At 37.2% G+C, this 18,491-nt stretch overlaps 1 protein-coding gene across 1 annotated transcript in view; it reads left to right on the top strand.

Moving 5' to 3' along the window:
* KHDRBS2 (KH RNA binding domain containing, signal transduction associated 2) overlaps window positions 1-18,491 on the top strand; it is a 609,605-nt gene that overhangs the window by 222,279 nt on the left and 368,835 nt on the right. The window contains exon 3 of the mRNA XM_043591717.1: window positions 16,277-16,393. Coding sequence (XP_043447652.1) covers window positions 16,277-16,393 — 117 coding nt within the window. The remainder of the gene's footprint in view (window positions 1-16,276; window positions 16,394-18,491) is intronic.

Genomic DNA, 18,491 nt, shown 5'->3' with positions numbered 1-18,491 from the left:
AAAAGAAAAAGGTTTATTTTATACAAGTATTGATGAAATATTTTAAAAAGGAAGAAATGAACTAATCAAGAAAAAAGGGTAAAATGAGAGACTGGAGATTCTGGAGTACTCTGTACTTAAAGGGTGAATTGGTAAACCTTGAAATACATATACCCAATATTATTGAAGTTTATTTTCACCTAATTTTCTTTTGTTTTTATTTATTATTATTATTATTATTATTATTATTATTATTATTATTTTAAGTTTAAATAGGCTCCACAGCCAATATGGGGCTCCAACTCATGACCCTGAGATTGAGAGTCATATCCTCTATTCTTGGAGCCAGCCAGCCCCCATATTTTCACTTAATTTTAAACTGTTCCTGGATTTACTCTGTTAAAAAATGTCCCTGAAATATTTTGCTTAAGATGTCCCCATTTTTAGGAAAAGCAATTGCTTTGCCACAAATTATATTTTATAGCTTTACAAATCCATTGAAATGTGTTCTCTTGGTTAATTTTACTTGACATGATTTAAATATTTCCTTTTAGGAAAAAAATTAAAAATCTGATTAAAATTGCTCAAAAGGCTTTTTGAAAATAAAAGTTATTACAAAACAACTGTTCAGTGACTTAAGCATAAATGAATTTGACATCCACAAATTTAATTTTCTTTAAATACATGTGGATAAAATACTTTCAAATTATTTGAAGGTATTTAGCATACTGAAAACACAGCTGTGTTCACTCTATTAAGCCTTAGGAATCTTGGAGGTTCCCAAGTTACTAAATTATAGATAAATATTGAAGACACTATGGTGTAGTGTTTGAGTTATTTTCCATGTTGAAAGAGATTTGCTTTAAAGAAAGGTTAGAACCAACTGTTTTCAGTGAACTGATAACTCACCTGTCATGACTATGTCATTTGACTTTGTTTGGAAGGGCACTGAATGTAGGCTGAAAGCAGAACAACAATAACAACCACAAAAAAACAAGTCTTAATTAGAACAACTTTTGTGTTGTGTGTTTTCCGAATTTATCTTAACATAAATTTCCCAAAACTAAGCACTGTATACAAAATATGTACCAGCTTCATGATTACGTCTTGTTTTAAAATATGAAACAGAAATGGTATCCATTCTTTGGATGGAAGTGCCTGCCTTTACAATAGAGGTGGCCATGTGAGGAGGTGTTTGTAAACATTTCTTCCCGTCACCACACTTTCTGTGAGATCATCTATGTAGAGGACTTAGTGCCCAGCACAGAGTGACCCTTCAAAATATGTTAATTGTAGCAAGTAATAGTAGCCAATAATCGAAAAATCATTATATATTATAAATATATAAAAATAAAAATATTAATATAAAAATAAAAGAATAAGGGTTACTGAAGTCAAATGTCAGTATAGGTGTCATACTATTACAATCTACTGAAAAAAATAATAATTGTGTAATAATAACAACCCACTTTATAAAACTGAAGTATAACTAACATGATGTTATATTAGTTCAGTTTTACAATGTGTAGATTCAACAATTCTATACATTATTCAGTGTTCATCATGAAAAGGGTATTCAGCATCTGTCACTACAGAATGTTATTAAAATATTATTGAATATATTCCCTAATCTGTACTCTTTATCTCTATGACTAATCTGTTTTATAACTGACAGTTTGTACCTCTTAATCCCCTTATTTCAACTATACTTCCCCTCTGGCAACCACCAGCGTGTTCTCTGTATTTAAGTGTCTGTTATTTTGGGGCATCAGGGTGGCTCAGTCGGTTAAGTATCTGACTCTTGATCTCAATTCAGGTCTTGATCTCAGGGGCGTGAGTTTAAGTCCTGCATTAGGCTCCAGTTTAAGTAGGTGTGGAGCCTACTTAAAAAAAAAAAAAAAAAAAAGTAAGGGTCTGTTTGTTTCTTTGCTTGCTTTTTAGATTAGATGTACAAGTGAAATCATACAGTATTTGTCTTTGTTTTAAATTCTGAAAGAGACTTATTTCACTTAGCATAATACCCTCTAGGTCCTTCCATGTTGTTGCAAATGGCAAGATCTCTCTCTCTCTCTTTTTTTTTTTTTTTTTGCTGATAATATTCCATTATGCATACACTCACATACACACGCATATACCACATTTTCTTTTTTTTTTTTTTTAGTGTTTTATTTTTTTTTCTTTTTTTTTTCTGAAATTTATTGACAAATTGGTTTCCATACAACACCCAGTGCTCATCCCAAAAGGTGCCCTCCTCAATACCCATCACCCACCCTCTCCTCCCTCCCACCCCCCATCAACCCTCAGTTTGTTCTCAGTTTTTAACAGTCTCTTATGCTTTGGCTCTCTCCCATTCTAACCTCTTTTTTTTTTTTTTCCTTCCCCTACCCCATGGGTTTCTGTTAAGTTTCTCAGGATCCACATAAGAGTGAAACCATATGGTATCTGTCTTTCTCTGTATGGCTTATTTCACTTAGCATCACACTCTCCAGTTCCATCCACGTTGCTACAAAAGGCCATATTTCATTTTTTCTCATTGCCATGTAATATTCCATTGTGTATATAAACCACAATTTCTTTATCCATTCATCAGTTGATGGACATTTAGGCTCTTTCCATAATTTGGCTATTGTTGAGAGTGCTGCTATGAACATTGGGGTACAAGTGGCCCTATGCATCAGTGCTCCTGTATCCCTTGGATAAATTCCTAGCAGTGCTATTGCTGGGTCATAGGGTAGGTCTATTTTTAATTTTCTGAGGAACCTCCACACTGCTTTCCAGAGCGGCTGCACCAATTTGCATTCCCACCAACAGTGCAAGAGGGTTCCCGTTTCTCCACATCCTCTCCAGCATCTATAGTCTCCTGATTTGTTCATTTTGGCCACTCTGACTGGCGTGAGGTGATACCTGAGTGTGGTTTTGATTTGTATTTCCCTGATAAGGAGCGACGCTGAACATCTTTTCATGTGCCTGTTGGCCATCCGGATGTCTTCTTTAGAGAAGTGTCTATTCATGTTTTCTGCCCATTTCTTCACTGGGTTATTTGTTTTTCGGGTGTGGAGTTTGGTGAGCTCTTTATAGATTTTGGATACTAGCCCTTTGTCCGATATGTCATTTGCGAATATCTTTTCCCATTCCGTTGGTTGCCTTTTAGTTTTGTTGGTTGTTTCCTTTGCTGTGCAGAAGCTTTTTATCTTCATAAGGTCCCAGTAATTCACTTTTGCTTTTAATTCCCTTGCCTTTGGGGATGTGTCGAGGAAGAGATTGCTACGGCTGAGGTCAGAGAGGTCTTTTCCTGCTTTCTCCTCTAAGGTTTTGATGGTTTCCTGTCTCACATTTAGGTCCTTTATCCATTTTGAGTTTATTTTTGTGAACGGTGTGAGAAAGTGGTATACTTTCAACCTTCTGCATGTTGCTGTCCAGTTCTCCCAGCACCATTTGTTAAAGAGGCTGTCTTTTTTCCATTGGATGTTCTTTCCTGCTTTGTCAAAGATGAGTTGGCCATACGTTTGTGGGTCTAGTTCTGGGGTTTCTATTCTATTCCATTGGTCTATGTGTCTGTTTTGGTGCCAATACCATGCTGTCTTGATGATGACAGCTTTGTAGTAGAGGCTAAAGTCTGGGATTGTGATGCCTCCTGCTTTGGTCTTCTTCTTCAAAATTCCTTTGGCTATTCGGGGCCTTTTGTGGTTCCATATGAATTTTAGGATTGCTTGTTCTAGTTTCGAGAAGAATGCTGGTGCAATTTTGATTGGGATTGCATTGAATGTGTAGATAGCTTTGGGTAGTATTGACATTTTGACAATATTTATTTTTCCAATCCATGAGCAGGGAATGTCTTTCCATTTCTTTAAATCTTCTTCAATTTCCTTCAGAAGCTTTCTATAGTTTTCAGCATACAGATCCTTTACATCTTTGGTTAGATTTATTCCTAGGTATTTTATGCTTCTTGGTGCAATTGTGAATGGGATCAGTTTCTTTATTTGTCTTTCTGTTGCTTCATTGTTAGTGTATAAGAATGCAACTGATTTCTGTACATTGATTTTGTATCCTGCAACTTTGCTGAATTCCTGTATCAGTTCTAGCAGACTTTTGGTGGAGTCTATCGGATTTTCCATGTATAATATCATGTCATCTGCAAAAAGCGAAAGCTTGACTTCATCTTTGCCAATTTGGATGCCTTTGATTTCCTTTTGTTGTCTGATTGCTGATGCTAGAACTTCCAGCACTATGTTAAACAGCAGCGGTGAGAGTGGGCATCCTTGTCGTGTTCCTGATCTCAGGGAAAAAGCTTTCAGTTTTTCCCCGTTGAGGATGATGTTAGCTGTGGGCTTTTCATAAATGGCTTTTATGATCTTTAAGTATGTTCCTTCTATCCCGACTTTCTCAAGGGTTTTTATTAAGAAAGGGTGCTGGATTTTGTCGAAGGCCTTTTCTGCATCGATTGACAGGATCATATGGTTCTTCTCTCTTTTTTTGTTAATGTGATGTATCACGTTGATTGATTTGCGAATGTTGAACCAGCCCTGCATCCCAGGAATGAATCCCACTTGATCATGGTGAATAATTCTTTTTATATGCCGTTGAATTCGATTTGCTAGTATCTTATTGAGAATTTTTGCATCCATATTCATCAGGGATATTGGCCTGTAGTTCTCTTTTTTTACTGGGTCTCTGTCTGGTTTAGGAATCAAAGTAATACTGGCTTCATAGAATGAGTCTGGAAGTTTTCCTTCCCTTTCTATTTCTTGGAATAGCTTGAGAAGGATAGGTATTATCTCTGCTTTAAACGTCTGGTAGAACTCCCCTGGGAAGCCATCTGGTCCTGGACTCTTATTTGTTGGGAGATTTTTGATAACCGATTCAATTTCTTCGCTGGTTATGGGTCTGTTCAAGCTTTCTATTTCCTCCTGATTGAGTTTTGGAAGCGTGTGGGTGTTCAGGAATTCGTCCATTTCTTCCAGGTTGTCCAATTTGTTGGCATATAAGTTTTCATAGTATTCCCTGATAATTGTTTGTATCTCTGAGGGATTGGTTGTAATCATTCCATTTTCATTCATGATTTTATCTATTTGGGTCATCTCCCTTTTCTTTTTGAGAAGCCTGGCTAGAGGTTTGTCAATTTTGTTTATTTTTTCAAAAAACCAACTCTTGGTTTCGTTGATCTGCTCTACAGTTTTTTTAGTTTCTATATTGTTTATTTCTGCTCTGATCTTTATTATTTCTCTTCTTCTGCTGGGCTTAGGCTGCCTTTGCTGTTCTGCTTCTAGTTCCTTTAGGTGTGCTGTTAGATTTTGTATTTGGGATTTTTCTTGTTTCTTGAGATAGGCCTGGATTGCAATGTATTTTCCTCTCAGGACTGCCTTTGCTGCGTCCCAAAGCGTTTGGATTGTTGTATTTTCATTTTCGTTTGTTTCCATATATTTTTTAATTTCTTCTCTAATTGCCTGGTTGACCCACTCATTCGTTAGTAGGGTGTTCTTTAACCTCCATGCTTTTGGAGGTTTTCCAGACTTTTTCCTGTGGTTGATTTCAAGCTTCATGGCATTGTGGTCTGAAAGTAAGCATGGTATAATTTCAATTCTTGTAAACTTATGAAGGGCTGTTTTGTGACCCAGTATATGATCTATCTTGGAGAATGTTCCATGTGCACTCGAGAAGAAAGTATATTCTGTTGCTTTGGGATGCAGAGTTCTAAATATATCTGTCAAGTCCATCTCATCCAATGTCTCATTCAGGGCCCTTGTTTCTTTATTGACCGTGTGTCTAGATGATCTATCCATTTCTGTAAGTGGTGTATTAAAGTCCCCTGCAATTACCACATTCTTATCAATAAGGTTGCTTATGTTTATGAGTAATTGTTTTATATATTTGGGGGCTCCGGTATTCGGTGCATAGACATTGATAATTGTTAGCTCTTCCTGATGGATAGACCCTGTAACTATTATATAATGTCCTTCTTCATCTCTTGTTACAGCCTTTAATTTAAAGTCTAGTTTGTCTGATATAAGTATGGCTACTCCAGCTTTCTTTTGGCTTCCAGTCGCATGATAAATAGTTCTCCATCCCCTCACTCTCAATCTAAAGGTGTCCTCAGGTCTAAAATGAGTCTCTTGTAGACAGCAAATAGATGGGTCTTGTTTTTTTATCCATTCTGATACCCTATGTCTTTTGGTTGGCGCATTTAATCCATTTACATTCAGTGTTATTATAGAAAGATACGGGTTTAGAGTCATTGTGATGTCTGTATGTTTTATGCTTATAGTGATGTCTCTGGGACTTTGTCTCACAGGGTCCCCCTTAGGATCTCTTGTAGGGCTGGTTTAGTGGTGACAAATTCCTTCAGTTTTTGTTTGTTTGGGAAGACCTTTATCTCTCCTTCTATTCTAAATGACAGACTTGCTGGATAAAGGATTCTTGGCTGCATATTTTTTCTGTCTAGCACCCTGAAAATCTCGTGCCAATTCTTTCTGGCCTGCCAAGTTTCAAAAGAGAGATCAGTCACGAGTCTTATAGGTCTCCCTTTATATGTGAGGGCACGTTTACCCCTTGCTGCTTTCAGAATTTTCTCTTTATCCTTGTATTTTGCCAGTTTCACTATGATATGTCGTGCAGAAGATCGATTCAAGTGACGTCTGAAGGGAGTTCTCTGTGCCTCTTGGATTTCAATGCCTTTTTCCTTCCCCAGTTCAGGGAAGTTCTCAGCTATGATTTCTTCAAGTACCCCTTCAGCACCTTTCCCTCTCTCTTCCTCCTCTGGGATACCAATTATGCATATATTATTTCTTTTTAGTGTATCACTTAGTTCTCTAATTTTCCCCTCATACTCCTGGATTTTTTTATCTCTCTTTTTCTCAGCTTCCTCTTTTTCCATAACTTTATCTTCTAGTTCACCTATTCTCTCCTCTGCCTCTTCAAGCCGAGCTGTGGTGGTTTCCATTTTGTTATGCATTTCGTTTAAAGCGCTTTTCAGCTCCTCGTGACTGTTCCTTAGTCCCTTGATCTCTGTAGCAAGAGATTCTCTGCTGTCCTGTATACTGTTTTCAAGCCCAGCGATTAATTTTATGACTATTATTCTAAATTCACTTTCTGTTATATTATTTAAATCCTTTTTGATCAGCTCATTAGCTGTTGTTATTTCCTGGAGATTCTTCTGAGGGGAGTTCTTCCGCTTGGTCATTTTGGATAGTCCCTGGCGTGGTGAGGACCTGCAGGGCACTTCCCCTGTGCTGTGGTGTATACCTGGAGTTGGTGGGTGGGGCCGCAGTCAGACCTGATGTCTGCCCCCAGCCCACCGCTGGGGCCACAGTCAGACTGGTGTGTGCCTTCTCTTCCCCTCTCCTAGGGGCAGGATTCACTGTGGGGTGGTGTGGCTCGTCTGGGCTACTTGCACCCTGCCAGGCTTGTGATGCTGGGGATCTGGCGTATTAGCTGGGGTGGGTAGGCAAGGTGCTCGGGGGCAGGAGGGGCAGGCTTAGATCGCTTCTCCTTAGGTGATCCACTTCAGGAGGGGCCCTGTGGCAGCGGGAGGGAGTCAGATCCGCTGCCGGAGGTTTGGCTCCGCAGAAGCGCAGAGTTGGGTGTTTGCGCGGAGGGAGCAAGTTCCCTGGCAGGAACTGGTTCCCTTTGGGATTTCGGCTGGGGGATGGGCGGGGGAAATGGCGCTGGCGAGCGCCTTTGTTCCCCACCTAACTGAGCTCTGTTGTCAGGGGGCTCAGCAGCTCTCCCTCCCTTTGTCCTCCAGCCTTCCCGCTTTCCGAGCAGAGCTGTTAATTTCTGACCTCCCAGACGCTAAGTCGTGCTTGCTGTCGGAACACAGTCCGTCAGGCCCCTCCGCTTTTGCAAGCCTGACTCGGGGGCTCTGCTTGGCCGGCGAGCCGCCCCTCCGCCCCGGCTCCCTCCCGCCAGTCCGTGGAGCGCGCACCGCCTCGCCGCCCTTCCTACCCTCTTCCGTGGGCCTCTCGCTGCGTTTGGCTCCGGCGACTCTGTTCTGCTAATCCTCTGGCGGTTTTCTGGGTTATTTAGGCAGGTGTAGGTGGAATCTAAGTGATCAGCAGGACGTGCGGTGAGCCCAGCATCCTCCTAAGCCGCCATCTTGCCGCAACCTCCTATACCACATTTTCTTTATCCATTTATCTATCAGTGGACATTTGAATTACTTCCATATATTGGCTATTGTAAATAATGGTGCAATAACAATAAGAGTAAATATATCTTTTCAAATTAGTGTTTTTGCTTTCTTTGAACTACCCGCATTTACTGGGCACTTATTGTGCATGTATTATTATCTTTATTCTTCCCATTTACAGATAAGAAAAATGAAGTTAAGGGGAAGTTAAGTAATGTAGCTAAATGTATATAGCTAGCAAATTTACAAACCCATGTAATTGGTCTTCACAACCATGCTATTAATTATTATGCTCTAATTGTTCACTGATGTTGGTGCATTTTACTTACCCAAATAATAATTGGGAAAAAAAGTTTTCGTGCCATTCCTCATTGTTGGCTCCAAAAACTGCAGATATTAAGGAAGAGATAAAATCACATAAGCAAACTTAAAGTATTATAAATAAATACTTGTTTGCAAAAGCAAATGGTAGACTATGTTTATAAATTTTAAAAACACATTAAAAGTTCTGCATCTTTAAAATAATGTTATATAATTAATGTTACTCATAAAAGATACTTTACATCAGTTTAAATCTGATTATACAACATCTTCATTCCATTGAATCTATGTGTTCTATTTCAAAATGTAGAGTTTGGGAAAGAATTGAAAGGGTTGTCTCCCTTACAGCTTTAGACAATTTGGTTTCAGATTGGTCACTGGTTAGAAATGAAGCTACTGTATTGAGAAAGAAGTGTTGGGAAATGTGTCACAATAATCAAGGCAAAGAAAAGAAATTTCTCAAGAGTATAGCCCATATATATATTTTGTTAATATCCTGTCCTCAGCCAGGAATGCGTGAAATGCAATCTCTTCCTTTCAGTCATAAGCATTCCCAGTGGAGATATCACGTTAAGTGCTTTGGTTTTTCTTTTCTTTTCTTTTTTTTTTAAATGTGTTTATTTATTTTTGAGAGAAAGAGCGTGAGTGGGGTAAGGACAGAGACAGAGGGGGACAGAGGATCCCAAGCAGGCTCTGCGCTGACAACAGTGAGCCCAAAGCAGGCGTAGAACTCACAAACTGTCAGATCGTGACCTGAGCCAAAGTCAGACAGATACTCAGCCAACTGAGCTACCCAGGTGCCTCACTTTGGTATTTTTCTATCTGATGTTTTACTGCTACCTGTGAAGGGACAAGAAAGTTCTACAACAGACTATTCAAGAGAAGTTCAGTCAAAATTTACTCAACTGGAATTGATCTATTTGATTTTTTAAGTTATGTAGTATTTAATGCATTCAAGTATATGTGTGCTTTTCATGTAGAGCATCAAATAAAATGGATACTCATGAGCCCCTAAGTTAAACTAAAGTCTAAAATATTACTTATCACTTTGACATCACTGTGTTTCCCTTTAATCACATTCTCCACTGTCCATTCCCAGAGGTTACCAAGACCTTGAATTTTATGTTTATTATTATGCCTGTTATTTGAGCATTAGATTAACTACCTAAGCATTTATTCATAAACAAAACGTTGATATTGCTCATTGGGTTTCATGAAAACAATGTAATATGTCTAGAACTTGAATTTTTTACTCATAATTTTATTTCTAGGATTTAATAATGAGACTTCATGTAGTTGTGGGTAATTTATGTTCACTGGTATAAATATCCCACTATGGATATGTCGCAGTTTACTCAATCATTTGTACCATCATGATTCTGGGAGATAAATAGGATCTACTCTCTAGATAATTGTTATAATCTATAATTTAGGACTAGCATGTTGTTGAAAGAGGTAAGGGACAGGACCTTAAGAGAGCTGTCACCCATGGGCAGTGAAGATCTGAGTCTGAAGCCTGACAGAACCTAGAACTGGAAGCTTGTGGACAGTCTGTGGAGCTTTTATATACACGGAGTGGGGGCTCATGTAGACGTCAGTAAAACAGCCATGTCTGAGCACCATGATTTGCCAAGAATAATGGATGACAATTCATGTTCATCTTCCTCGTCTCATGCAACTTCCTGTTATTGACAAAATCCCAAAACAAAAGGAAAACATATGTAGAAGATCTGGGAAACACATCTCAGACATAAACAAGTGTTGATATGGGGTCGAGTTGACAGCATACCATTCTTGAATTGATGGCTTTTCCCAATTATTTTTGCTCTTACAAGCTTTGAGACTTTTAATGTTCTTCTACATGCACCAAGACTTACCTGCAGAATATACCTGAGAACAGAATTGCTGAGACATGGGTTAAATACATTTGCAGATTTACAAGACAATGGCAAAATAGTTGAATCTATTTATATTCCTGTAAGCAGGGTATATGAATCTTTGTGTCTCCACATTCTGACCAGTGTTTGGTTTCTGACTTCTACCATGATTGGGTGTATAAAATGACATCTTATTGTCATCTTAATTTGACTTTTATTTAAATTCTAGTGAGATTGAAATTTTCATGCATTTTTCTTTTGCTGTTCTTTCCTCAATGACATATTCATGATTTTATCTTTTATTTATTAAGATAAAAATGATTTTATCTTTTATTTATCTTTTATTTATTTATTAAGCTGTTTGTCTTTTCCTTACAGTTTTGTACTTGTTTTTGTAAACTAATGTTTTATTGGTAACATAATGTAAATAGTTTTCAAATTTGTGACTTACGTTTTCATCTTTGTGGTTTATTTTAATAAATAGATATTCTTAATTTTAATCAAACTTTTACTGTTAGCATGTTTTATGTCTTGTCTTAGAACTCTTAGGCATTATTTTCCTTTATTTTTCTGTTAGAAATTCTAAAATTTTGCCTTTCACTCCTAAATCTATAATCCATCTCTATTTATATTTTTTCTATGGTGTAGGAAACAATTTCATTATTCTTACTATGGGTAGCCAATTATGCTCTGTATTAGAGAGTTCCTTCTTTCCCTAACATATTAGTTTTCTGTTGTTTCTGTAATAGTTAACACAAACTTAAGTGGCTCGAAACACAACAGATTTCTTATTTTACAGTTATAAAGATCAGAAGTCTGAAATGGTTCTCATGCACTAAAATTAAGATGTCAGTAAGGCTGCATTCCTTCTGGGGGTTTTATGGGAAAATCTGTTCCTTGATTCCTCTAGCTTCTAGAAGGTATCCTTATTCTGTGCCTCATGGCTTCCTCCTGTCTTCAAAGCCAGCAACTGCATGACTCCAACCTGTGATTCTGTTGCATTTTTCTTTAATGTATAAGGACATTGAGCACACCTGGGTAATCTAGGATAATCTCTTCATTGCAAGATTCCTAATTTAGTCAGAGTTGCAGAGTCTCTTTTGCAGAGTAACATATTTACAGATCCTGGGTATTAGGCCATGGGCATCTTTAGGGGGCCATTATTCTGCTTTAGTGATCTGTACTGCCCCTGGTATCATACATCATTTTAACATAAGGAGGAGTTTGTTTCTGGATTCTGGATTCCACTGCTCCATTTTCTATCTGTGTTCCAGGACTATACATATCACATTGTCATAATTAATACAGCTTGATAATGAATCTTTGTATGTGATAGGCATAGTCCTCAACTTGTTCTTCTGCTTCTGAATGCTTTGACTATTCTTGGACTTTGATGTTTTCATACAAATTTTACAACCAATTGGTAAGTTGATCCAAATCCTATTATGATTGTAATTAGAACTGTGTTGAGCTATAGATGTAATTGAAAATACTAGAAATTGAGACTTCATGTCCATGAACATGATCTGCCTCTCAGTCTATGTATATCCACTTGACAGCTTTATTAATGTATTTTATATATTTTCTGTAAATGTTTTGATTATACAGAATTCAGTTTATTCTTAGGAAATCTTATTTATTTTTTACTGATGCTGTAAATGATCTCTCTCTTTAAAAAAAATTACTGGGGCGCCTGGGTGGCGCAGTCGGTTAAGCGTCCGACTTCAGCCAGGTCACGATCTCGCGGTCCGTGAGTTCGAGCCCCGCGTCGGGCTCTGGGCTGATGGCTCAGAGCCTGGAGCCTGTTTCCGATTCTGTGTCTCCCTCTCTCTCTGCCCCTCCCCCGTTCATGCTCTGTCTCTCTCTGTCCCAAAAATAAACGTTGAAAAAAAAATTTTTTTAAAAAATTACTAATTATATGTTGCTTGTGCACAAAAATACAATTGATTTTTTATATTGATTTTGTATGAAACACCTTGCTAAGCTCTTTTACTTATTCTGATGATTTTTCTTAAATTACTTTAAGCTCTCTCTCTCTATATATATATAATATATATGTATATATATAATATATATAAATTTTGTATATATTATATATATTTTGTTTCTTACTTTCTGATGTTTATGACATTTATTCAGTGGCTTGAATCTTCATTGTTGAAGAAAACAAGAATGTGGATCTTTACCTTGTTTTTAATAATATTTTACTCATAAATACACTATTCTTATGGGTTTTTAGTAGAAAGCTTCTACTAAAATGAAGGAAGTTTCCTTCATTTTTCAGATGATATGAGTTTTACAAAGATTGGAACTGAATTTCATAAAATTATTTTTCTGTTTAAATAAAATGTTAGCCTTTTTTCACATCCAAATAAAACGTTAACCATTTTTTCTCCATTGTTATAAATTAAGGGTTATAACTTAGGGGTTATAAATCTTAAACTACCTGTGTATCTGTGACAAACACAACTCAATCATCATGTGCTTTTTTGTATATATAGCAGGCTGGTATTTTGTTAAGTGGTTTTTATTTCATGAGTGGATTTGCTCTATAAATTCTCTTTTCTGATATGCTTTTATATCAAGGTTATACTAGACTGCTAACTGAGTTGAGGGATATTTCCCCATTTCTTCCTCTGGATAGTCTGCTATTAGCTCACAACCATAGGAATTTCCCAGTGATTTTCAAAACTGGCTCCCGTACACGCAGGGCAAGAACAGATTGAAGAAAGAGGTAGGCCACTCCAGATTGGTAGGTGAAAGGTTTAATAAGCAAGGAACTTCTATATGAGACTTGTCTTGGGTGACTGCAAAATGAGTAGATCTTAGCACCTGCCCACCACAATCTTAAGAGTTTATACAGACGCCTTAATATGGTTCAGTCATGTTTACAGTCCAGATGGTCTAAAGGCTGTGTCCTTAAAGTGGCTCCTACTGTGGGAACAGTGGGTGGAACATAAATTCCAAGGATAAGGGAGGGGATAAAGAGCTTCTGCTTGCCAAAGTCCAGGTTGTGGGTCAATTGGCAGTCATATCTCGACGACTCCTCCAACATCTGCATAGATTGGAATGATGTGTTTCCTAAAAGTCTAGTGAAATTCCTATGTAGAAGTGCCTGCAATTAGTATTAGTTATGATACTGTTCTTAAATATTTCTATGTTTTCAACCTTCTAATTTTGCCTCCATTTTTAATTGAAGTACTATTTACGTACTGTGAAATGCACAGGTTTCAGTGTACAACTTGATAAGTTTTTTTTTTTTTCAACGTTTATTTATTTTTGGGACAGAGAGAGACAGAGCATGAACGGGGGAGGGGCAGAGAGAGAGGGAGACACAGAATCGGAAACAGGCTCCAGGCTCCGAGCCATCAGCCCAGAGCCCGACGCGGGGCTCGAACTCACGGACCGCGAGATTGTGACCTGGCTGAAGTCGGCCGCTTAACCAACTGCGCCACCCAGGTGCCCCCCAACTTGATAAGTTTTGACAAAAATGTACCTATACTTTCAACACAATATAGAACACTTCCATCACCCCAGATGTTTCCTTCAAATCACTTTCCCGTCAGTCCAGTCCTGGCCTTCTATTTTCCATAGGCAACCACTCTTAGGAATTCTACCACCATGTATTATTTTGGCCTCTAGAACTTTGTATTAATAGAATCTAATGTGATATACTTTTTTTGTATCTGGCTTCTTTCACTCAACGTAATTGTGAGATATATCCATGCCATTATATTAATCAGTGAATTATCCCTTTCTATTTATGTATAAACTTGTTGATCTTTTCTCCTTGGATAGGCATTGGTTTATTTATAGTTTAATGGTGACTGTGAGTAAAATATTATGGAAACTCTTGTACAAGTTGTTTTGTGAACATGTGCTTCTATTTCCCTTGGTTAAATACCTAAGTAGAATTGCTAGGTCATAGCAGAACTCCATGTATGACTTTATACATAATAGCCAATCTTCCCAAGGTAGTTGTATCCTTTTAAACTGCCAACAGTAATTGCTCCAGTACTTCCACATCCTTATCCTCATCAATATTTGGTCTTTGTTTGTTGGTTGGTTTTAGTAATTCTGATATATGTGTGTTTAATTATTGACTTGATGGAATTTTTTATAGATTCTAGATACTAATCTTTTTTTTAAGTTTATTTATTTTTGAGAGAGAGAGAGAGAGAGAGAGCACAGGGAAGGGGCAGAGAGAGAGACAGATTGAATCCCAGGCTCTCAGCACGGAGCCTGACACAGGGCTCAGTTTCATGAACCGTGAGATCTTGACCTGAGCCAGTCAAGAGTCAGACAGACGCTAATTGACTGAGCTATGTAGGCACCCCATAGATACTAGTTTTTTTTAAAGTTTGTATTTTAATTCCAGTCAGTTAACATACAGTGTTACATTTAGATACTAATCATTTTTCAGATGTATACACGGGGAATATAGTCTCCCAATCTGTGTCTTGTCTATTCAGTTTCTTAGTGGTTTTGGGATCAGCAAAAGCTTTAGTGAGTGCTCTTTGCTTCATATTAAGTAACTTTTCCCAGTTTAACTTTGCAAAGGCATTCTTCTATGCTTTCTAACTAGAATTTTTATAATTTTAGATTTCATGTTTAGATCTATGATAGATCTCAAAATAAAGTTTGCCTAAAAGCGAGGTGGGACAGAAAAGTTTTTCTGTGTGTCTGTTTTCTTTTGGTGTTTTGTTTTGTTTGCATATGATTATCCAAATGTTCTAGCTACATTTGCTAAAAAGATTTGCTTTCCAAATATTATTACTTAGGCACTTTTTTCTGAACATCAATTTACCTTGTAAGTGTAGTCTTTCTGAACTTTGTACTGTTCTATTTATCTACTTCCCTATAGGTACGACAATCCACACTTCAGTACAATATTAAATAAATGTGGTGAAAGCAGACATCCTTGAATTTATCCTAGACTTAGGGGAAAAGCATTTAGTCTTTCACCACTCAGTAGGGTGTATTTCTTACTACAGGATTATGGATTTTAAAACATATAGAGAAAAACTCTCGTTTAGAAAGAAGTTACTTAGTTTTATTTATCTTTGTTTTTCATTTACCCAACACAGCTTTTGGTGCATTCTACGGTTTTTGGTGCATTCTAACCCCTTTTTTTTAATTTTTATTAAAATAATTTATTTCTTTATTTTTGAGAGAGAGAGGGAGAGAGAGAGAGAGAGAGAGAGAGAGAGAGAGAGAGCGTGAGTGGGGAGGGGCAGAGAGAGAGAGGGAGACACAGAATCTGAAGCAGGCTCCACGCTCTGAGCTGTGAGCACAGAGCCCGATGCGCACTTGAACCATCGAATCAGACTTTGAGATCATGACCTGAGCTGAAGTCGGACACTTAAGCAACTGAGCCACCCAGGCACCCCAAAGCCCTTTCTATTTCTTAAATTAACAGGTTAAAGATTATTCAAGTCATTTGGTGTGGAGTATGTTAGTAACTGACAATATACTCCAATAACTGCTTTTATTTCACTTGTTTTTAACTATGTTTTAGGAAGAATAACATACTGAATAGACCCTCTAGAATTTCCTTTTTAGAGAAACTGTTTTGTATGTATGCACTATCAGTAGTATTTTAAACTTTTCTGTATATGTGTAGTTTTCAATATTCTGTTTGGAGAGAAAAAGCTTTTAGTAATTTTGTAACCATTGTGCTCCTCCCTAATTTCTTTTTTGTAAGTGATTTATTTATTTGATTATGTAAGTATATGACATGTTCAATATATTATTGATTTTGGCAGTCTTTAGGAAGAGGCATCCTTCTTAAAATGGATCATAGATGAGAAGATCTGAAATAGTTTTGTGTGTGTATGTGTCTCTGTGTGTGTGAATGGCATAACTCTCTTCTGCATGGTAAAGTTTGAAAAGCCCACAGCCCATCATTTATTTTTGGTGCAAATTATTACTTTTTTCTACTTTAAAACAGAATTCTATTGATTTTGTTTCCTAGTTCAATTTTGTGGGGAAATTGCTTGGACCAAGAGGAAACTCCTTGAAGAGACTACAGGAAGAAACAGGTGCTAAAATGTCTATCCTGGGCAAAGGATCAATGAGAGATAAAGCAAAGGTACTGAACTTTGAATTTGATATTTAACACATACAGGAGGTAACCTGTAACACTGATGGCCAAACTTACAAGCATATCTGCACTGTTGTCCCATCATTTCCTATGATTTTTCACCTTCTGGGACCACCCTATTGCACTCCCTGTTGATTCTTCTATTTTCATAAAAATCAATTACCTCCCTTTTTTTTCCCCAGAACATGTAATTCCATATCTTTATTCTCTTTAGTCCTTTGTGTAAATTGTTGTCAAATCTTTTCACTTTTCCTGTGTCTTCTGTAGGATGTTTCTATATGTCTCTGCTCATTTTCTTTTTATTTATTTATTTATTTATTTATTTATTTATTTATTTATATATCTATTTTTATTTTTTTTCAACGTTTATTTATTTTTGGGACAGAGAGAGACAGAGCATGAACGGGGGAGGGGCAGAGAGAGAGAGGGAGACACAGAATCGGAAACAGGCTCCAGGCTCCGAGCCATCAGCCCAGAGCCTGATGCGGGGCTCGAACTCACGGACCGCGAGATCGTGACCTGGCTGAAGTCAGACGCTCAACCGACTGCGCCACCCAGGCGCCCCTGCTCATTTTCTTTAATTCCCTGTCTGGATCCCCTTTCTCTCTTCAACTATGTCACCTAATCACATCCATTATATCATTGTCTCTTTTTATCTCTTTGCTCCATTTCACTCTGGCCCTCTTATCTAAAGCAATTTCAAATACTCATCTGCAAATCTAAGAGAATCCCACTTCTTTTCTTAAATGTTTCAATTCACCTGACCTCAAAAGAACAAATAAGCTAAGAAATATATGAACTTTGATATTTGAAATGATTTCCTTCATATCTGAACGACATCATCGTCCCATTTTATAAAGTGAAAGCAATTTTCAATGTGTTAGAATTCACTGTTTTGGAAAAATAACAACCATTTATAGAGATTTATTCATAAAGGATCCTTTAAGATTCATTGAGAAAAGGTGGGTGTGTTAAGGTAGTATTATTTGATCAGGCCATGCTTTTCTGATTCAGTATGTTACCATGGAAAATATAATTTTCAAACATTTATTTCTGAATATGGGAATTCCTTAGAAAATTGTTTAGGAGTTCTCCCTTTTAACTGTTAATGTGAAATCTTGAATAAATTTATAGTGGGAAATGTCACTGTACAGATAGCTCATAATCTTACAATGTAAACTTCATATTGTGCGCTTTTTATATTCTTCAAACTTTCTTAAGAGTTAGATCAGGCATCATCTCCCCAACAGGGATTTCCTGAACTCCTGTGACAGGCTAAATCCTCTCATCACAACGTATTTTATTGAAATGTTTGGTTTCTCTCATTAAACTGTATACTCCCATCAGCTGGAGAAATATCCTTGTCAGCTTTGCCTACTCAGAGTATCTGTGTAGTCCCTCCCTCTGTAGCTTTCAAAGTAAATGAGTATTTATTGCTTTTTCCCATATATTTGGAAGTTTTTTTTCTGTTCACAAAGTTGTACATTGGATGCCTTTTTTCCTGTTAGGTACCAGCATAAGTATTTGAAAATCTAGGAGGAAACAAATTTGGTTCTATTAAGTTTCCATTATGTTTAATTTACTAATATTAGCTGTTGCTTGAAATCCAGGTTCTCATTGATTACTTTCTGGGTGATCCATCATGTTTGCCTATGCTTCAACTACTTTCATTGTTCTTTTACAAAATGAAAGAAAATAAGAACATTTAAGAACAACAGTAGGGGTGCCTGGGTTGCTCAGTCGGTTAAGCCTCTGACCTCAGCTCAGATCATGATCTCACGGTTTGTGGGTTCGAGCCCCATGTCGGGCTCTTTGCTGACAGCTCAGAGCCTGCAGCCTGCTTCAGATTCTATATCTCCCCCCTCTCAGCTCCTCCCCTGCTTGTGCTCTCTCTTAAAAATGATAAACATTTAAAAAATATTTTTCATATTAAAAAAAGAACAACAATAATGTATTGCACTATAAACTCCATTTTATAGAATCTAGATAAGATCTTAACTGCCAAGGGTGGTGGGCACACAGATGACATAAAACCACAGACGTGGATATGCAAAAGTTCACCTTAGTAAACACTTTATTAAAATAA

The sequence above is a fragment of the Prionailurus bengalensis genome, chromosome B2, assembly GCF_016509475.1.
Source record: "Prionailurus bengalensis isolate Pbe53 chromosome B2, Fcat_Pben_1.1_paternal_pri, whole genome shotgun sequence".
Classification (NCBI taxonomy): domain Eukaryota; kingdom Metazoa; phylum Chordata; class Mammalia; order Carnivora; family Felidae; genus Prionailurus; species Prionailurus bengalensis.
The sequence above is the reverse complement of the archived record's forward strand: the minus strand, read 5'-3'. Positions and strand labels throughout refer to the sequence as shown.